The sequence below is a fragment of the Synchiropus splendidus genome, chromosome 4 (genome assembly GCF_027744825.2).
Source record: "Synchiropus splendidus isolate RoL2022-P1 chromosome 4, RoL_Sspl_1.0, whole genome shotgun sequence".
In the NCBI taxonomy this organism is placed as follows: domain Eukaryota; kingdom Metazoa; phylum Chordata; class Actinopteri; order Syngnathiformes; family Callionymidae; genus Synchiropus; species Synchiropus splendidus.
In genome coordinates this window covers 21909195-21932143 of record NC_071337.1, presented here as the reverse complement: position 1 = coordinate 21932143, position 22949 = coordinate 21909195, and the positions used below count along the sequence as shown (strand labels likewise).

The 22949-nt window shown below is 41.6% G+C and overlaps 1 protein-coding gene across 1 annotated transcript in view; it reads right to left on the bottom strand.

Annotated features, from left to right (window-relative positions):
• Positions 1-1223: 1223 nt before the first annotated feature.
• ntf3 (neurotrophin 3) overlaps positions 1224-22949 on the bottom strand; it is a 37204-nt gene continuing 15478 nt past the window's right edge. Inside the window, exon 2 of the mRNA XM_053863192.1 lies at positions 1224-2792. Within this exon, the coding sequence (XP_053719167.1) occupies positions 1932-2792 (861 nt within the window). The 3' untranslated portion in view covers positions 1224-1931. The remainder of the gene's footprint in view (positions 2793-22949) is intronic.

The following is a 22949-nucleotide window of genomic DNA, read 5'->3' as shown; positions in this document are numbered from 1 at the left end:
ATCTTCACTCTGGCGTTGAATAACAGAGCCTACAATGAGTCCATATGCTGCTGGCACACGATGTGTTCTATCCCGTCTCCAACACACCGACATACCTTAGCTGTTAGCTCACTTGTGTTCTGCGACCTCCCAGGAATTTAATAGCGACAGCTTCATGTCTTCATCATCATCAGTGTGTCACTCTCACTCCTAAAGAGTGACGTCAGCTGGTTGTTTATCACCTGCTGAGCTCGCCTTTCAACATTTATGAGCAGGTGAGTAGTGACTGACTTCATCTTTCTTCATCTGTGAACACACAATATTGCACGGCTGAAATACAATAGCAGTTACGTAGTTAACGTAATAACACCAGTGTCACCCAGTTACCCATACCATTATGACCGTCTCTGGTTCTGGAGTCAGCGTCCCACCCTCAGTCTGCCTCAATCGTCTTCCTCAGTACGGCAACAACGTGGCAATTTCAGAACCCATCAAACAAACTTGACCAGCTTTAAGATTAGTTCTATTCTTTGTCGCATCAATCCGCTATAAAGCTAAATTCAGCAGACATCCTTTCTCTAGGAATGCTGAGATCTTCTGACACTCACAGACAGAACCACTTTCATAAAGGGAAGCAAGTCTCGATAAGATAAGAGGCGAGCTGGGACCGAGCTGATGAGCTGCATGATGAGAAGACTTCTGTTTTGGTTTGCAGTAGGATACAAATGTTTGAGTACACACAACTGTCACAGAAAAAGTGAATAAAAAGTCAGTATTAAATATCATTTTTTTCCACTTATGTCTTCTCTTTTGTATTTGAATGGTGGAGTTATTTTCATGATAAACATTTTTTTTCTTGTTTTGCAAAAAAACTACATTTATGTTTTCATTTGGTTCAGTAAATGCTTGTTCTATTTTTGCTGCTGTAGCTCTTTCCCCAGGTTGAGGAGTGTAACTGGGGTCTTGCTCAGGGTTGATGGAGGGCCGACATATCACTATCTGACAAGAGAAGAAGGACTTGAGCCAGAAGACAATGAGAGAAGCAAAGTGCAGTAGCCTGTGGATCAGCACCTTCCTATTGGGGTGTTCCAAAAGTCTATTGACTGTTCACTATTTTTCTGTATTCATTTTTGATATAGCTGGCGCGGCATTACTGGACGCTACAATTGTGTTTTTATTGTACAAGACACATATTGTATGTATGTGTGTTGCATGACTATTCTTCCTGCTGAAAGTTGAGATTTCACTTGAGCCACCACCCGTCACCAGGCACTAGACCTCTAACTGAATAATTTGCTTATTTACGTCATTAAACAGACAGGCGGTCATAATGTTCTGGCTATTCAGTGTTGAACCTGTGGCAGTGAAATGTTTTAGACTGATTTCAACTCTTTTATTACAAAGGAAGAAACAAAAAATGTCTCATGAAACCAGTTCGGTGAACAAGTGGACCAGAGAGAACCCATAAAATATTTCGTCTGCATCCTTCAGTGTTTGCCGATGTGAGGAATTTGGTCTCCTACAGCAGGTTACAACACATTAACATGAAAACTTACTTTGGGTACTGTGGTCTGAATCAATATTCGCTCCCAACTGGTCGTGACCCAATTTCCTCCCGCACCCACTCTGGTCAAAAGGCACATGTAAAGTCCTACTGAAGCACCTTTGCAGTTGAAAAGTCTTAAAATCTTAAAGTTCTGAGCTTGTTTCATTCCTTTTTTGGGTCAATAAATAACACAAATATATTCATATACAGATAGATATACACATGTACAGCCTACATGCATTCATATAATTTAAATAATTTATATGTACATTTACTCTTCACACACTCAGGAGTTCTTCCAAAATGGCCGTCATGCACCAGACGGTGAGAAATAAAGTTTAAATGGACCCGCGATTTTCTTCAGCAGAAGTTTGCTAAAATCCAGGAAGTGGAATTCCAGCTGTGTTTACGTCCGGTGGCGCTTCCGCGACAGCGCACACACGCAGGACGTGTTGATGCGTATCCAGCTCCAGGCCACTTTGGTACCGAGCTGCGTCAGCGCTCTGACGTGCGTCTGCCTCGTCTTGCACTGCGAGTTCCAGTTCTTGTTGTCGATGCCCCTGCAGCCGTCTTTCACGGGTCTGGGCGTCCGACAGCTGGTCTCGTAAAAGTACTGTTTAACTTCCTGTGTTGAACTGGTTTTGATTTTGCCCAGTACGGTGACGCTGTTCCCTAGAAGGTCTGCGGCCTGGGTTTTGTCTGTCACCCACTGGCTCATGCTGTCACACACTGAATACTCCCCACGGTAGCTCTTGTGCTCGGCGTCGCGCTTCTTCCTTGTTCTGTTGCTGGCCGCCGAGCCCTCCTGACCCATGAAATCGTCCGCCAGGTAGAGCGGTGGGGGCTGCAGCGGCTGCCTTTCACTCAGAAGGACTCGAGGCGAGTTGTAGCGTTTTTGTTGACGTAGAAGTTCCGAGTGCAGCAGCGTCACCTGTGCGTCCAATAATCCGTCGCTGCTCTCCGCCTCCCACTCGTGTTCCAAAGCCCCTTGCTCCTCCAGAGGAAAGTTGTCTCCGAGCAGCAACGGCAGCGTCTCCTGAGGATCCCGGCTCCATCCCTGCTGACTCTGGTTCCCTCTGCTCCTCCCTCTGGTCAGGTCGGCCCGCAGCAGCTGGATGATGAGAGCGTTGAGCGGGTCTGGACTGGGCAGCTGCTGCTGCTGCTGGCCGTGATGACCGCCCTCCATGTTGGTAGCCTGGATACCATAGAGGTACACGAGGACCATCACGTACAGCAGGATGGACATCACTAGATTCACCTGTAAGATCTAAAACCACAAACACACAGTTGTGTTAATGTTTGCTGCTGCATGAAACATCCTTTGCCACATGAAGGCTGATAATAAAGCCTTTCTTTCCCTTCAAAGTTCTAAAGAAGTTGCGGAACATTGCAAAAGCTTTCTAGAAACAGCTGTGATTCCTCAGTTCAAACAAACATGCTGCGTCTTGACTGACATGAACCATAAATCAACCCTAATCATATACAGAAAGGAACATGGATACACTCAGCACATGCCAGACATGTAAGGAATGTTGATGTGAGAGGCCAAAACATTCTGAATGGAGTGGGAGAAATGGAGTCCTTCAACCTGGTGACTTTGAGCTAAATATATGCATCATTGCAGTGGTTGAGGACAAAAGCACTGTCAAAACTACAAAAAAAGCAATAACTGATTAGAACAAGCCTTTAAAAAAGTAGGTGGGAAGGTATTCACTCGCTAAAAATATTGGATTGTGAGGTTGACCAAAGTATAAATTGGAACATCTTAATGAAGAGAAATACATTGAAGCCCTCTTCTGTGTGGTGTTGTTTAATTTAGTTTTGCTTTATCTCCCAACTATAGCAATATATGGTATCAGACAATGCCATTGATAAAAGGCTGAAAAACAGAGGACAAACGGCATGCGTATATACTGTATGTGCAAAATAGATATGGCAAAAAAGAATGGAAATTATTTTGATAGTTCTGAAAAGAAATCCATTTAAAGTGGGGAGACATTTTAATCAAGTTGTGAGGAGTAAATTATTACAGGAATTTGTCACTTAAAAAGAAGATTTGAACACAACCTGGGATGGGCCTCAATTTTTTTTTAATCTATTTTATTTATTTATATGTACTTTTGAATTGAAAAACAAATCAAGTCTTAACTTTCAGGTATGAAATGTTTTTCAACAAAAAAAGTCATAGGAATATTACAAAAAAGCATTTCAAAAGCTTGGCATAGAGAGGGAGGGAGGATTATTTGCTAAATTAAATTATAACGTATCTTTATTGAGATATGAACAGATGCTAACATTCCAGATATTAACATAAAAAAAAAAGTCAATGATATCCATTAACCCTGCTTGTCAAGCAAGGACTAATCGCTTGTTGCTACTCCCTTGCTAGTCAATGATAAAACACCGGACAACCACATGCCTTGTAGACTGCTATTTTCAGACCCAAGTCAAACAAGAACTAGGGGCAAATCTATACCTCGATCCCCCACAAGGATAGCAAGATAATGCTAATCGCAGGTAGCCGCACAATGCTAACTGAGCCTGAGCCGTTCAGTCTCCTTCCTCTGAGGTTGTAAACACTGGATTATCACTATCAATAGGATCGACCATCATCCAGGCATGCAGTCAAATTGGTGAGATGTTGGTTATTTAATCCAGATAATAATAATAATATTAATAATATTAATAATAATTTGTCTAAAAGCATTAAATAACGATGACAAGAAAAAGTAATAAAACAATAGGGAACTGAATAAAAATGATAAACATTACGCAGAGATAATTTGATGCACTTCCAGAGGAAAACAAATGGGGCATGTGATGCGGGGCACAGTACCAGTAGAATAGAATGTTCTGCCAGTAGAAACCTCAGGGAAGGTTTCTTGGCAATTCTTGTCTTGCACACAGTATATCAATAAGAGGTCCATCTTGCTTCATGAGCCAGAACAATCACACGGACAGTGCTGGCAGAGCAAGCCTCAGCCCCAATATCAGAATTTGAAAACGCAACATGTGATGTCGAAAACTCATCCCAATGTGTACTTACATAATCTCTATCAGAATTTTCTCTTCCTGACGTTGAGGTGTCATCAACAACTATCTCATTCAAGTATGTGTTGTTGCAACCAAAACGTGCAGATGTGTTGGCAGGAGTATTGGGATTTCCTCCAGCTGTCCCGAGCAGAAGGCGCTGACCTCGTCTAAACCCAGAGAAACACTGAATGAAGTAAACTCTGGAGATTACAGTCAGCGCTTCTGGAGGGAAACCCAGCATGAGGGGACGGGGGATATGGGTTTGGTGCTCGGAGTGGATGAAGACATCAAGTGCTTGTGAAAGACTCACACACTTTCTTGAGTAACATCCTGTTTATTTATTTGTCCGCAGCAACCAACTGTGCAAGGAAAAAGTATGCAACATTGATACGAAAAGAAAACAAAAATCCTGAAATATACAAGCGCATTTAAGATACACTCAGCCATGTGAGAAGTTTCTTCCTCTAGATTAGCTGGGATTAAAACTGGGCTACATTTCGATGCCACCTCACACTTCAAGTTAACCGCCAAGACGTGACATGAAGAGAATCATTCCAGACTTCTTGCAATCTAGTGCGCACCCAAAATATGTGTGATTGGTCTGTCCAATTGTTTACTTTTCATATCAGATGTTATGAAGAAATGCATTACATTTTTCCACCCAAATTCTCTCCATCGTCTAGCGCAAGAGGATCTTTGTTATTTGGTGCAAATGGAATGACAATCATCCACAGATGGCCAAATGTTCATTTCTACCTCCCATTCTCCTGTACACATAGTTCCGTTCTGTTTCAGAAAACAAACAAATGTTTTGTGCATGTTTTTGCGCATGTCTACAGATGTGTTTTATCATATTGTACTTGTGGCCTGTAGTCCATTCGGATGAGCTGAGAGCTTCAGTTGGTCAACATGTGTTTGTTTTGAGTGTCCTGAGATGGTAGTCAGCTCAGCAAGTCAGCAACACAACGGATTTTAAAATTTGTAGTTCAAAATACGTTTTTGTAACCTTTTTTTATTATTCATTTAACTGTCTAAGATGTGCAACTAGGTTAACTGTCAGAGCAACTCTGACAATTATTGTCAGTGAACCTGTTAAACCTCAGTGGCAAAGTGTTTGTGTGAGAAGAACACAATCGGAAATGTGTTTTAAGGGCAATATATGGCAGTACTGTAAATGCATGCATGGCATAAAACAAATGCTTCTGGAAAAATGGAGAAGGTTGGGACTCATAAGCAGAATGCTAATGCTCACTCGTTAAAAACTCCAAGTCTCCAAGTCAGTGCAGTTTTCAGGACATAAGAACAAAACATATTTGCAAACACATACACAAATCAAGCACCATTATGTTATAGTGACGCATCTGCAAGTCACTTGGAAAGTCAGAGACACCCCCACCTATCTGGTGGTGTCTGACTTCTGATTTTTCTATTGAGTTTCAAAACTTTGCAACAAAAACAATGTATGGTCTCGCCTGCCTCTGTAGTCAAAATGTTGTGGAGGTTGTTGGTTTAAAACCCAGTGACGTAATCTGGATGAAGACAAGCAACGGTCCAGCTTCTCCAAACAAATAGACTTTAAATTTATGCTCTCGATGTCCACATGAATGAATAGGAAGAGAAGAAATTGAATGAAGACACAATCTAAGATCGTAGCAAGCACGGTTGGCTCAGAAGTCTCCGCTATATATGACAGTTATGTGACAAACGGACGGACTCGTATTCATCCATCCAATTCATACGATAAAAACTCCAACAGGAGATACAATTGTTGTTCATCCATCGCACTGTCACATGCTGCCCTGTTTGACTGTTACCCATGAACCCTCGCTGCCTAGGTCATGCCTCGAGAACAAACGGGAAAAGTGGAATCCATTGACAAAGAGCAATGGAAGGAGTTTAAGCTGGAGTTAGCGCAGCATGAGCTGACCATTAACATAATTAGCTCAGCGGCTAATGCTATAACCTTCCATTAGCCGAGCAGAAAGTTGAGAGAGTCTGAAGGTTTATGAAGCGCCATCCTTTGCTTCACATTTGGGGGCTAATTGACTAAGCTCCAAAAAAAATGGGATTACTGAAATGCGTGATTGGTCTGACTGAGTGCAATCTGGATAGTGTGCGCTTGCAACAACAGCAACAACTCAAAACTGTTTTTTTCTTGTTGCTTACATGTGTGAATGTGTTTTACTGTCAACCAAAAACTTTTTCCAGCTGCAGCTACATTGATCATCCATGTATATCAGAATCAGAAAACCTTATGCTCTGTATGTTTGTAGACCATTAAAACTGACCCAAAGTCCACAAGAAAATTTACAGCGTCGTGATGAGGGCCGTCAAAAGATTAAAATTTTAATCTCAATTAAGCGCACTAAAGATGCATTAAAGTGTGATAAATGGTAAATGAATCACACATTTACATTTGTTCCAGATGTAGTTTAAGGGAAGATTTTATCAACACAAGAGGGACCATAAATGTGTTCCTCATGCAAACATTTGTTTACTGCAACAACCCAACATAACCTCATAGCTCCCCTCTTGGAAAAGGGAGCAGCCAAATTAATAACAGTCCAAAGTAGGGATGCGTCGAATATTCAGTGGCCAAATATATTCATCCAAATACTGCCAAAAAAAAAAAAAAAAAAAACAGCTTTGGCGACTCTTTGCTACCTAAGCCAAACACTGTGCAAAGCTGCCTGAATGATGATTCAAATTGACAACGCAACATAATCGAAAGCGTTTTTAAATACAAAAGTGCACCATGGGGTTTATTGAAAAACATGTAGAAAAATGTACTCGACTATTTATGCAATATTTTAAGAATTGTTTAAATTTTAACAACTACATTTATTGTATTATTGTGTACTATTTGGTATTAGGCTAAGCATTTTAAATTTCTTGCAGCTTTGGCTTTGGCCACAATCCATAATTTCTTCATTTGTGAAAATGTCAAAAATATAAGTTCTACAATGATAGCATGATAAATTTGAATATGACATGAAAACAAAAGTCCTGAGATTGTGATAACGATAAGTAGTATGCCATGGCACGGTCAACAATGAAGGTCCCCTCTGCATCATGCCATGGCACGAGTTTAAAACTGTGGTACATTTGTGAACTAATTGAACTTGGAAATTAAATTGGGGGAAAAAGAGCATTCTTTTACAACAAAATCAAATAATATATGAGCATTTCTTCCTCTCCCTCAGACAATCTGTCACAACATTTGGTAAATCTAGCAACATCTGCTCAGCTGCTCATCCTACCAGCTGGGCCATTTTCTCCCGGCGCGCTCCCCTTCCTGAGGTCACCTCTGCACCCACTGAAGTCGATAAATAACTACAACAATAAACCTCACTGAGGTTTTATAGAGTCGTAATGAGCGTCAGGGGGCAGTGGGAGCCAACACGGCGACAATAAACGCACACAAGAGTATGAAAATGAGCTTGTGGCTGCGCATGAAAAGACGAGACGGTCAGTTCCCAGATGCGGAAGCGAGAGAAGAGCCAGATGTTTGGCGCTTGTGGGAGATTAAAACACAATAACGCAGATTGTTGGGCTGTTCCTGTTTCAAGGTGAGTCTGTGGTCAGGCAGATGTTTGGTGTGAAGAGACAAAGAGCTCCCCCTCTCACCTTTGCTCATGAACTCTGGGTCACGACTTAGAGATTTGATTGGCAGGTGTTTTGGGAGCGCGGGTGAGGAGCTCAGTCGTCCTCCAGACTCCTGATAGGGCTGCCACTTTTCAGTCTGATGATTCAGGGGGACACTTCCTCACCCAGCTGCAACGTGCCGGCAGAACCTCTCTGACAAATGATGCAGCTGAGGAAAGGGAATTTTCTGTGGAAATTCTGGTGACTGAAATGACTGGAACTGGGAGAGATATTCAAATTCCACTTTCATGACTGAATTCACTGATGAAGTGAACAGGGCCATGAAAATGACCCTCAGGTCCATTGTTGCTTTCAGGAAAAGCATCTCTAAGTTGGTGCGGTATGTCCTCCTAAGATGATCCTATTGTTTTTACTGTATTGTATTGAATAATGGAGTAATGGAGGAAAAATATGAATAAACAATGAATCACTTATCAAACAATTACTTTATGTGATCTTAGGAGAGGCTCCAGTTAACCAGTCCAGTTCAACCTGACTACCATGAACAAGCTAGCTGCTTCTATGTAGCGTTTGACAACAAGCGATAAATGTGGTAAAAGAAGATGAGGACATCAGGCGTGACTAAGAAGGATGAAGAAGCTTGGTGCAGTGAGTTCACCCACTCACTCATACGAATAAAGCAACACTTCACAAGTTACTGGCGTCATTGACTCTCAACACAGCATTCATAAAAGTACTTTAAGACTCAACGCCTTGATTCTTAGACAGTTAAAAGTTACTTTTATTTCAATGAGTCCAGTTGCATATTTGAGGTCACTTACACTTATAAGGCATTTTCGAGTTGCTGCAGAGGTTATACAGTATTCCTTCTAACGCATGTTGGGACTGGCACATGATGGTAACATGACTGCATGGGGGTTTTACCAAGTTTTGCTCTAGGACTGCGCAATGTCACCAGTAATCCTGACTCATTCAACTGGTGACTTTCAAAGATATGAGTCATGAAGCAGTGTCATCAGCTGACCGCTCGACTCCCCCCACAGCATTAGCAACAAACCGTACTCTGTTTTTCAAGCCTTCTAATTTCAGCCTGGTGTCGCGTGCTGTAAAAGTTTTAGGAGAAGCAAAATGAAGATGGACAACGTAAATGAGCTGTGACAAGTGGAGTATATTAGTCATTCATGTGCCTCATCTAATATTATCAGCGGCCAAAATCGAAGTACATTACATCTGTGCAAAACAGGCAAACCAGGCAAACAGTCACTCCTCAAACAAGTTCCCATACAGATCATGACATACTTCTGAGGCCTCCGTGTAAATTATGGCTCCATACGTCACCTGCCGCGTACGGATGTAACTGTCCCTTTTCAACAGTCTATTGCTGAGGTTAGGATCAGGATGAGGGGGCTGTTCAAGGCTGCCATATGCGCCTACTGTTACCAAGTTCCTCACACTCATTTCAGTAGCTCAGTTCCCGTTTAGCCCTCAGCTTCGGTCGGGGTGGCCAACATCCCCTCAGCACATCATTTAGATGAATGAGAATGCAACATGCAACACGGCAGCAACCAGCCTCTAGATATTACGCCACAGGAATGATGATGGGTTGACTGCGTGGACAGATACTTACCACTACAAAGACACAACCAATACTGAACAGGCGATTGTGGTGTCTGGACTGCTACAGTAGGTACACACTGAGGACAGATTGTCGCAAAAAATAAACAAAATTGAGCCCCCTGTTACGTGGTCTCAAATGTACTGTAGTTGCCACCTAAAGATGGGCACACATTTCACATATACGCCTTCAAACCAACATGGGTTCATCGTCATTTAGCACAGAGCGTGGAATACCTTTTTACTTGAGAGCTCTGATACTCCTCCAGCTGCACATGACAAATAAAGTACCCACTCCAAAACACCTCACCTGTAGACAAAATGTTTGTAAAGTCTGTCATTGCTTGGAAAAAAGAGTCTTGCACTGACAAAAACATATGAATGTTAGAATACAGTGAAATTATTATAATGTTTTTCTGTTTTTTTTTTTCTAAATTAACACCTTATGGAGTAATTCTGCAGGACAATTTAATCAATACAATAGATAGTACTAGTAAATAGTAAAAGGGCTTGTATTCTGAGCATGTAGATTGGTATTTATTTTATTTTGTTGCTATAGAATAGAGTATAGAATAGATACAATAGTTCATGAGATGTGGGGAAAGAAATGCGAGTGAGATATTGCAACAATTTTTAGATGAGGAAAAACTGAAGATCCTCAACATTATGAAAAAAGTACATCCACATTGAAGGACGAAGGGAAAAAAATGTGCATGTGCATTTAGTTGGTCATTTAAATCAAGACCTGAGGGACTAAATCCTTAAGTTAACCATCCAAAAAAAATGGCTAACCTTCACTGGGACTCAATCAATTGATCAAATTATAATAACCTTGCTATTTTTAGTTATTATTTATTCTTAGTTATTTTTTATCCTGAAATCGAGGCTTGGATTGGTGGGGTCCGGCCAAATGGTCCCCATGAAGCCACAAGGTCTCCATTTTTTTTCCCCCTGGCCTCCAGAGGTTTTGTGAAAAATCGGTTCAAAATATCTGAACTCGACAGCAGAAGTCCAGGTCTTGAAATGCGATGACTTTGATATTTAACATCAGCTTGTCTGGCTGTGTCAAAGCAATATTGAGGCTCAATAGAAGAGAGCAGAATTCTAGCATCATTGAGGCCAATAACAGGATATAATGGAGGAAGGAAGTGTTATCAGCAAGTGTCATCATGATCAGAATAATCCAGTGTGCAATGTTTGGAGGAAGTGCTTTTGGTTGCCTGTTGACTTCTTGGCAGATGTTTCTGTTCAATGTAAGAGGACGCCTGAATGTACATTTTACGTCAGAGGACATCCAGTACACTTGCTTACACTAAGACATGGACGCTCGTCAGGTCTGGAAAAGAAACGCAATATTTGTTTGGATGTTTCAAAAAACTGTTTTCCAAGCACTTGTTCTGATGACTCCTGTTAAGTTTTCGCTGGAGTTTTTCAGTCCGTCAGCAAAATAGCTTGCAAAAAAATTCCCCCGATTTCAATGAGACTCTCAGCAACTGCTGAAAATGGCACAAGGAACGGCTAAGTAACCGTCGGTAATGTTCCAGATTTCCATCTGGATAATCATCTTTACCCATTAGTCACTCACTCCCTGGCTTCTACTGCGTCTTGCTGGGTTCAGGACATCAGTAAAAAACGCAGCATTCTTCATTCAACACAATTACAGAGTTGCTAAAAAGATTACTAGACAAACCAGCTTGAGAATTTGGATGTTCCCGTACCACTAGAATTCAACAGTTTCCAGCACACTGCAACTATTAATAGGCACAGCCAAGACAAGCACCGGACAGCACTGATAGGTGTACAATGCATTGTGGTAAATTGTGGTGTTCAGAGGTGGGTAGTCTGGCGCTGACATCATCACCAACGCTGCCATCCAAATCGTGAGACGGGGCAGACAGCAAGGCAGGGGAGCCTGGCACCTGAAATTGCGTCTGACCCACCGTGCCTACCTAACTTCCGCCTGGCTACAAGGGCATGATGGGACCTATCCCATCATGGATAAGGATGGAGGGATAAGGGCACCTGACTGGCTCTGAACAGCTTTGTTTGTTGATGTTTGATTTATGACAGAAAATCGATTATGCCCTTGAATCAGAAGAGACGTGTTTGAGGGAATAAACTTGTAATAAAAGAAAGTTCAAGCAGTGGAGGTCTAGTTTCTGCTTTCAGTTTCAGCATCGGAATCATGTGGTAGTACTTTTCCGACTCCTGTGCGCTTCGTACATCCCAGAGTGATTCATGAACGTCTGGAAAATGCAAGTTTCCTCCAGATGAGTGCAGAAGTCGTCACTTGGCGATTAGATAAACAATCATTTCCGTCAGAGACGCAGCACGCAAGAACTTCCACAGTGCCCGCCGACCTTGTCATCTCAGCACCGCACACTGGCCATCTGGTCTTGTCGATCTCAGTCAGACCAGCAGTCTATCAGATACTCTGTTTTCTGTCTTCTTTCTCCTGAACTTTAGGTATGGACCGAAAGAACAAGGTCACAAATATACGAGTCTGAAATAAGTTTGCAGTCAGCAGCGGCGACTCCAAGTCTGCAGAGAGGATGGAGATTCTTGAGAGATACGATAAAAGGCTCGGTCATCTGATGAGAGCCGTGGCTTGGCTCTGACAGCTTGTCAAGTTGACTGATGGACACCTTCCTGGTGAGGTGTTCCGGGCATGTTCACCTCGGAGGGAATTCTGCAGCTGACCCTGGATGAATGAGAGATTAGGTTTCTGGGTGGACCCAGGGCAAGTCTCGGTAATCCCCCTGCAAACTTTCTGGAGACAGGGAGGCGTGGACTGAGCAAACCCAACTCCAAATAAGAGTGAGAAAATGGATGGGTGTAAATTGCTCCTCAAACTGGGAGCTCTGCGCGGATATGACTCCACAAACTACACTGTAACATATATTCAATTACATTGCTTTAATAAGTTTACGAAAAGTCAAGTGCAAGTCATCTGAGCAGACCCACTCTGGAGGGTTGATCTGAGGACGCAGCTTATTAGATCAATGAAATATCAGGAATAACAGGAAATCATGTTTAGGCTTCAAGAGGTCATAAACCCGGTCAGATATGTTGTGACCCTACGAAGCAGAACAAGCTTTTGGACAGGAATACACTGTGAATATGGTTTCTAACTTGGCACCATCAAGCCAAATGCGAATGTTGGCTGATAAACACAAAACCCTTATTGTCCTGAATGTCTCCGTGTGACAACAAACAGCCTTTAATGGGTAACTGTAAATGAGATACTGCTGTAATTTGGCAGCATTACTTTGAGTCACAGATAAACTGTCGCTCCGTAACTTCTGATTACATGGCTTTGCGCTCACGCTTGTGCATTGAGGAGCCCAGTATTACTATGCATGGCTGCCAAATCCATACGGTACATTCATGTGTTATTTTGTTTGGTAAACATCTGCAGAAAGGTACAGTTCGACTATTGAAGTCGCTGAGGGCCAAATGTATCCACGCGCCTCCTCGTGGATAAACGAGGCATTGCAGTGCCGGCTGCTAAGAGGAGTTCCCCGTCAACTACAGTGGTACCTCGGTTTTCGAACGTCCCGGAATTCAAACAAATCGGAGTACGCACATAAATTTCTAGATTTTTTTGCTTCGGATTTCGAACGAAAATCTAGAACTCGAACGCCCCTGAGAAAAGCCGGAAAAAACATAACATGCACGGACCGATCAGCTGACCCATGACGCGCTTTGTTATTGTGTATAATGCAGCCTCTGTATGCAGACGTGTCCCATTAGCTACATTTACTGACTGTTCTTTCTTCATATTGAGGTGTAAAACCTTTGCTGTCTCCACACTGGACCGTGGTAGAGTGTCACATGGGAGGTGCTCCTCGACACCTCCGAGGCTGGAGCGCTCACTTCAGGGTTTGATGTCCTGTTGTGGGCTGGAGCTGGGACAGGGATGAGGCGAGTCTGGGACAGAGCGTTACTTGGTTTATGACTTTGTCCCAGCCAAACTGCACAGAAACGCACATTCAGAGCTGGACACGCACCGGGCACCTCTTCACTTCTGGTAAGTTACAGTGGGGATACGAAAACACACTCATTCACCTGATGTGTTCTTGAGGAGTGCCTGAAGCAAAACAGAGTCATGGAACAAATGATTCTGCAACTCAAGTTGGCCAGGCTTAATCACCCATCAAAAGCAATAGAATCTACACCAAACCAAGGTGCCCCAGGTCACAGTGTCGTGAATATCACAACCATAGTTGCTTGGATGAAAACCACCCCAAGTTGGTCTCACAGAACAAGGGCAGCTCAAATCCCTCCTCTGTTCTGTTCTTGTTTAGATTTCTGACCCTTACATGTTAAAGCGAGTCAAAAAAATTGACTCGCTTTAACATGTCTTTTTGGAATACATAATAGTATGCCAACAATGCACTGAATATATATTTACTGATTGCTCTTCTTTCTATGCTCACAGGGAGAGGCAATATTCATGAGTTAATCTGTGCCGAAGTTAACAAAGTGCAGTTCGATCCCACCAGACTATGTTAAGACTACTGTTAAGTAGCCTGGATAACAATGCCTGCATCAGAAGGTTACATTTCTGTTATTGACAAAGAAGCTGATGTTTTTTGAATTCCTATTTCAGTCTGTCTGCGTTGAGTGATCAAGTCTTTGTCACATTAGCTCATGACAGCTTCTGACAGATTGACTCAGAGTATGGTCCTCAGCAAGGACTTGGCCGCAAAACGCAAACACATCGCTCCCACATGTTGAGTGCAGGGATGGATAAGAGCTTGTCAAATCACAACAAGGATATTTAGATGGAAGAGAACAGTGTTTGTCTACATCATTGATCATTAATTACCTCAACATTAGCAGATGTTGTGTTGTTGGAACTCAGATGTTCAGCAGCTGCACCAAACATGAGACAAAAAACTATATAGCGTAAGAGAAACACTGCAGCTCACATTTACAGAAGAACACGAGTCAATGAATGAATGAATAACACGCCTTGTAGTGCAGATGGCCTGCCTTGATAGTCGTGTTTTGTAAATAGCTCTTTGCTTTTAAACATATTTGTTTTAGATATATGGGCCGTCACAGGACTATGTTGGTTCGTAGGTGTCCTGTACTGTATTCCATTTTCTTTTTCTGAGTTAAGTAGGTAAACTTTGCCTTGTTCAGTTACTTCTTAAGATAGTAACCAGTCATCAGTAGTCTGATTCTGTCGGCTCCCCTTCTTCACTTTAGCAAATTCATTCATTATAGCGGTACGTGAACAATATATGACGTGGGAAAAACGTCATAAAATACCATTTTTCGGAAACAAAGTAGTATACGATCCCGCTCAGGCCTACTCCGATGTTCTAGTCCAAGGAAATCAGGAAGGAAAAGGCAAAACTTAGCACTACCTGACTCACCAATAACTAACAGAGTGAGACTTATCAGGAAATGCTGAATGATCTGATATGCGTGATGTGTGCTGGATGCAAAGCCAAAACAAACAGTCTCGGTGGCCAATAATAACCCAGGAGCTGTTGAGTTTTGTTTTTACTGACAGTGAACTGACAGATTTTAAGAGTGATTCAGTGACTCAGAGTTTCAACACAATATTGAATTTGGTTTCGCAAAAGGTCTGATGTAAATCCAATGTAACAAAAGATACAGGGGTTGGACAAAATAATGGAAACATCTTAAAGCTTTTTTAGCTTTAAGAAGTTTCCATTATTTTGTCCAATCCCTGTATGTCTGGGTCAACAAGTGGACCCAACGTGTTCAGCAAAGAGGCGGCCACAGTGTGTGTTGCCTCAGTCCTTGTCAAACTATGTACTGACCACATTAAGGTACTAAACTGAGGGAAATCCCAAAGTTTGCAGTAGCCCTCCAAAGCTCAATGAGCTAACCTATCATGTAGCCCAAGACTGGGATCCATGCACAAAAACTATTTGTTTATCGTTGGAATCACCTCTCCTTCATGCCGGTCAACATAATGATTCCAGCAAGACCGATGGATGGAGCATGAGATCGAACCATCTGCGCAACGTCATGAGGATGCAGAATCCTTCCGCTTTCCATTCTTTCATCCAACCCCTGTATGTCAATATGAGCTTATGGCGGACCCAGTATGTCTCAAACACTATTTACTCAACTCAAAAAAGACAAATATAATTAACCAGATTTCAAACCAAAGACACAACAGACCAGCAATACATGTCTTATGAGTGAAACTTGTAGAACTTTTTGCTAGAATGAACATAAAACACTTTATAATGATCGGAGAAGCATCATAGGGATGTCTTGCTTCAAGATTGTGAGTTAAACCAACAACAGCTTCGTGTCTTGTCTGTCTTGGCCTTCATGGGAAAGGTGCAGCCAGCACAAGATATATAGTTATACAGAGATATAGATATATATATATATATAGATATGTTTTGAGACACTCTAGGTGTGAACTTCCTTGTCACTTTGGTAAACAGCATCAGCTAACAGAGCTGTGTTGCATTTACTAACATTATGTCCTTCAAATAAAGTTTGGCCCGAACAGACTCACCTGAAATGAACCATCGCGTACAATTCTTCTTCGCATACACTTGACTGGCTTTAAATTCCCTCCACTTGAATGCACATGACCAAGCGGAGTTGCTGCTTACATTCTATTCCATGACAACTCCTTTCAGAGGCTTTCGCATGATCCCTCCCAGACATTTCTATCACATGTTCATTTTAAAGACATGCATTCAATTACTACAGTGAGCAGCAGTATGGTGTCATGCCAGGAAGCATCGCCACAGATCCATTGTTTGCTGTGAAAAGAGTTTAGTGAAGGCCTGTAACAATTCCGCGGGAGGAAGTGTAATATAGTGTGATGGAGTCGGGGCAATATGTGAGGTCTGTGCAGAAAATGCACGAGAACAGTGGGTAGGGAATTAGTTTCATTTGTAACACTGACCCCAGGTTAAATAAACTTAACATAACATGGAAGAATCGTTTCAAATAAATCAGCAAACAAGTGATAAAAGTAAAAGTCTGAAAAAAGTATTATTACATTTTCACTTCAAGAGAAATTATTTTTAAAACTACTAAGATTTTCAAAAATAAATAAATGAAGTGTAAAAACAATTTCACTAAGTGCAAATGAAAGTATTCTCTTCGTCTCTGCTGTCGAATTTGGCGTAATGCGTTTTCAAGTATCAAGTATCAGAGCCACTTTAGTTTTAAAGGTTTGAGTGCATGTTTAGAGTCAGTCCACACTCAGCCTCTACCAAGTGGTGTGAACCAGTATCGCGGTGCCACAGTTCACAGTACAGACAGATTTTTACGTCCCGTTAGGTGGCGCTCCTCACCGTTCCATGGTTAAAGGTCCATGCAGGTTGCAAGGTTTTGCACAAGTCGTCACCTGCGGGAGAGTCCCGCAGGTGAAGATTGATGAAGACTGAAGAAACTCTTTGACTAAGATGAATCAGAATGGTGCAATACCAGTGCGTTTGAGTGACAACTTCATGCATGCATTAAAGTAATTAGCGGATCAGGGCATTCAGAGCGTGGAGCAGTGCTGACATGCCACCAATAACTGACTGAGACTTATCAGGAAATATGCAATGATCTGTATGAGTGATGTGCGTTGGATGCAAAGCCAAAGCAAACAGGCTCGGTGGCCAATAATAACCCAGGAGCTCTTGAGCTTTTTTTTTTACTGGCAGTGAACCAACGGACTTGGAGAGTGATTCAGTCACTGAGATTTTCAACACAGTATTGAAGTAGATTTTCCAAAAGTCAAACATAACAGACGTGTCTGGGTCAACCAGTGGTACAGTCCAAGGAGGAGATTTATGGAGGTGGTGAAGGAGGACATGAAGTTTGCAGGTTTGAGAGAAGAGGAAGCAGAGGACAGGGTGAGATGGAGGAGGATGAGCCGCTGTGGCCACCCCTGAAGGGAGAAGCCGAAAGAAAAAGAAGAAGATGATGGCCACAGAAAACTGTTGCCTCTGTCCTTGTCAAACTACGAACCGACCACAAGAGCAAAACAGCGAGACAGATGGATTGAGCATGAGGCTGAATCGAAGTGCAGCATTTTCAGTCATGAGGATGCAGAATCAGTCCGATGTGGAGCTGAAGGTGAACCTTGGGATTTGGAGGTTGAAATACATTTCTACTCTCAACTGTGGAGAGTCGAAGGTCTGTTTGTCAGGCTGCCTTTTGGACACCCATCTATGGCCAATTGGGGGGAGGCTCCAGACCCAGGAAAGTTTGGAGAAATGACCACACTCCACAGTCCCCTCAGAAGAGTTTCTAAAGACTACCTGACCTATCTCCATCTTGAAAAATAGATGACAGTAACTACTTTGTGATTTGAAATCTGAAATTAAAATTCTCTTGAAGCATCATTTCTGTAGATTTCATTGATCATAGTACACATACGTTCAGTGTGGCACTGTGGGATAGTGTGCAGCAAAGGCGGAGACCCCGCCGCTGATGTTCAGCCCGCTTACCGCGGCAGCTTAGAGGACACTGTGCCAAAGCTGTGCAAATCCTCCAGAGGGATTTTCACCCAGCGACGTCTGACCTCTAATACGTTCCAATTGACTCCAGATGTTGTGGCACAGAAGCCGGATGACAAGAACGATCTGGTCTGTGTCTCGATTCTCCACCAAATATTAGTTCTGCACATTGAAATTATTCAGCAGTGAGAAATATTTTGGACGACCCTGAAAGGCGTAGCCCAAGTTCAGTCTCGTGATGCGTTACCTTTATCATATAGAGAGTCAGACTAAATAGAATTACAGATATTCATGTCCCTGAAACGGTGTGTTTCAACTTAGTGTGCCGTGAGAAATGATCCAGTTCCACCTCATTTGTCTGGAGACAGAGGTGGGCGACATGATGACATGAAATCACAAACAATTAGAACCTGTTGATGATCTACCAACGTGAGCAGATCACACAGATTCTTTCACATTCTCTGTATATACATAGATCTACAGTATGCTGCTATGTCGCAGTGAAGAAACCGATTGTTTTTAAACCTGATGCGCCTCTAACTCTGCCACACACCTTCACGACAGAACGGCAAACGTGACATCTCACTTCATAACAATTGACACTGGTAGACTATGAAAGTTTGTTTTGTGGTTTAAAAGTTGGCTAAAAACTGAATGCAGACCCAAATAAATGTACTCCAAAATGTGAAGTGATAAAAGATAAAATAAAGAAATAAATCACTCCATATTTTTGTCATATTGCCCACATCTTTCTGGAGACTTTTTTAAAATATATTTTCACACATTCGATTGTTTTGCAGTATGCCAAAAGAGTGTTAGTAGCTACAACCTTTCACAACTTAAAAGGGATTTTCTGCAGGACTTTCGACTAAGCACAATTGTGCTTTGGCTGCGGTTCCATTGGTGGTGTGCCTCGGGATTTTTTCAATGAACCTCGTGTGCCGCGGCTTAAAAAAGGTTGAAAAACACTGGCTCAAACGATCGCCAAGATCTCCACAGTCAGACTGACTCTTAAGAGACTTGGATGAGCGTGAAATCTACTTTTCCTTTTTTTAACATCATCTTCAAAAAATAGAAACAAGCAAATCAGAAAAAAAGAAAAAGAACATTTTTCATGTTAAAACAGTCTAGTTCTATGTGGAACGGTAAAAATAGCCAGGACAGAGAAGGAGGTGATATGGTGCGCTACTGGTCCACTTTGTATTGGATCAAGCAGCTCTGACACCTAAAACAGCAACCCTCACCCCCAGGGTGAATTCTTTTGGCAAAAAAACATAATTGAAAACACTCAAACAGACAAACAAGTAGATGATGGAATATCAACGTTAGTAATATAGCCATGTAGTAATAATGTCAGGTAATGTGAATGACTGAAGAAAGAAAATAGATTGGTTTGGTTTTCCCAGCTGCAGTGTGATCGTGTTTAACAGTCTGAATGTTAAAGTGAAATTTACAGGACATTACGAAAGGATTCGGACTTCCGCAGTCTCTCCAGAGTTTTTCTGAATGAACAGTCAAGCAAAAGCAGCTGAAAGGTCACTAGTCTCAAATACTGTTGAGAGGCAAACAAAAGGGTGAATCTCCCTCAGTATGCTCGCTGGTGTGTGTTGGTGCATCTGAATTTCTAGTACTGGTTCTAGTACTCATAATTACAAATAATAAAATAGTTCCAATTTAGGGGCAAACTATTTACAATTTTGAAGGGGAGCATTTTTTTTAAGATGAATTTGTGGAACACTGTAGTTCGACTCCTTTTTGAGTTTGACTGGAGCTGAAATATTTTGAAAATATGAGTAACTCAGAAAAAGTTGAAAGTCCCATTTAAAGTCCCATTTAAAGTTCGAGTTCAAAATGCCAGTGAGTTATTTATCGGAATCATTGTAAATCTATAGCGGGTTCTAATTCTCTCAATCCTTTGATGTCCCCACCAATGTGGTGGGGAAGCGTACGGATAGTCCAACTCTGGCTGCACAGTCAATGTCACCATTTGAGAAAGGAAATGTTTCTTCATGCGCAACAAAATCTGATTAAAATAGATTTTAAATGAATGTTGTTGAACCATAGTTAATTGAAATTTATCTGAAAGGACCTCGTGCTTAATCTGATCAATATCGCTTGTCAGCACTCACTGAGTGAGAATAATTTCAACACTGTGGACATAAACTCTCAAATGCAGAGAATCATCCCACCCCCAGATAAGAATAATGTTGAGCTTAGACACCGTCTAATCGTCTTATCGTATCATCATATAGTCTTTCACACAGATGATCTATGGTGTAGCTATGACAATGATGGCAATTAAGAAAAGACATGTATATGAATAGATGACAATAATTCCACCTAAATGTAGAAGGATAATTCCCAAAAATATTGTAAATCTCATCTAAACAGATAAAAACTATCACAGATGGCGAATTACATATATATATACACACACACACACACACGCGCACACACACATATATATATATATATATATATATATATGCACTTTATTTTTTTACTATGAAACTATGCCTGAAATTCAACTTCATGTCCCTGAAACGGTGTGTTTCAACTTAGTGTGCGAAATGATCCAGTTCCACCTCATTTGTCTGGAGATAGAGGTGGGCGACAGTATATATATATATATGTATCTGATCATCTACGGTGTAGCTATGACATATATATATATATATATATATATATATATATATATATATATATATATATATATATATATATATATATATATATATATATGTATCTATATATATATATATATATAGATACATAGATAGATTCGTGATAATCACGAAGTACAACAGGAATTTCAATTTCAAATCATCGTCAGGAACTGGTAGAGCCAGATTAGACTCTGTTTGTTTAGGAATTGTTGAAACGGTGCAGATGAAAGCTGTTGTGCTCAGCAGCTTCTCCTCTTGCTCGTCCTCCACCTCCCACGTTTCTCTTTTTTCACCCCCGGGGTGTCCAGGTAAGGGAAGGGAAGGGCAGAATTCCAATCATAACAGCGTCTTACACTCCATGTTTCACGGCCTCCAGCAAGGTGAGTCACTCACCACCATTATCCTTTTGTGTTGTTGTGGCAGCAAACATATCTGGGCCGTGTGAGTTACAGGAGGCTGATCAAAATTAGTGAGGTCAAAGTGGAAGCAACTTTTGAAGTGTGTAAACAACAAGGTACATGTACGTACCAGCAGCCACATTCCTGTGTCGAACTGGAAACAGTTCACAGAAAAGTGACTGCCGCTTTGATGGCATCAGATTAATTCGGTGTGACAAGTAGTTGCACTTGACTTTGTTTTTCTTTTTTTACTTTGACCTGCTGTAACTGAATTAATGTGTCGCACCATTTATGTTAAAGCAGTATATCACCTCAAAGAGCCAAGCAGTCAAGAAGAACCTCTCAGTATGTTGTTCCTCAGTCGAAGGAGTCACACATTTGCTTGAATATGAATCACAAAATTGAATACAAAGTCAGAACACATAGACTTAATTTTATTTACCAGCCTGCGTCAGAACCTATTTGAACTGTCAGGTGACTGTGTGAATGCATGATGGCACAGTCATTTTCCCATCAAGCTTCTCCTCTTAGAACAATGAAAGGAGCTTGTTAACCATCATGTCAGGGATTCATCATCATGCCACGCCGGGGGAAGGTGTTTGGTCATGTTGCCGCATCAGCTGGAAGTCATGCCTTTGACCGATTAACAATCCATCACCGCTCTACCGCCTCTGTTCGGCTGCAGGACATACACAGAACGGCATGTGCGCACAGAACATGCACTGTGAGTGAAAGAGATGCTGAAACTAAATCTGAATTGGAACAGACAAACTCCCCCTCATCTCCGTCTCCTCCCCTCCTCTGACAAAAACAAACGCAACTAGACAGGAACTAGATGGAACTGAACTTTGGCTGTCATTCTTAGCACCATTTTACACATCAGTGTAATAACTTGATACTGATGGTGAGATATCATGCACTCACTACTTTGAACAGAAATTAGGACCCACAAAAACTGTGGTTACACCATCCTGATTCGCCCACATACAAGCATTGTCACAGGAAAAACATGTGCCGTCATCGTGGTCAGTGTTAAGGATTACTATTGCAAGGTTTGGTTAATTTCCTCTTCCCCATGCTCACCGCTGTGGGAGCATGGACTCTCTCTGGAACTCTTGATCTCGACCCTTAAACAAACCGCTGATGTGATGGTGGACACTGATGTTTGAACATGAATAGATGAAGGTCTGAAATAGATGCCTCTCTCTCACTCACCACTTTGCACGTGCTTGTTGTCTAAGTCCAAACATCTATCGAAAATTTAAAAAATTGCAAATAAAAGAATTCACAAATTCAGTTTGAGATCATCATTATATTGTATTACACTGTTTTCTTTCAGAGACTTTTTTTCCCCAAAGCAATGACACATTATTTCAACAGTAAACAATTGGATTTGCTGACAGTTACTGAATGACAGCAGTCAGCAGTATTAAAGTATCAGTATTTTCTGATTTCGTGTTGATTTCTTTGTGTGGACAGATGACTACGACAGTAGCTCTCCTGCGAGAGAGAAAACATGTGGCAGCTTGTCAGTTTGAAAAGCTCCACCACACTTTGATGAAACACAACAGGTAGCGCTACACAAGTCAAGGACCAGCGTGTCTGAAAAAGATGCAAGCAAGTGGATCAAAGTGCTGGAAAC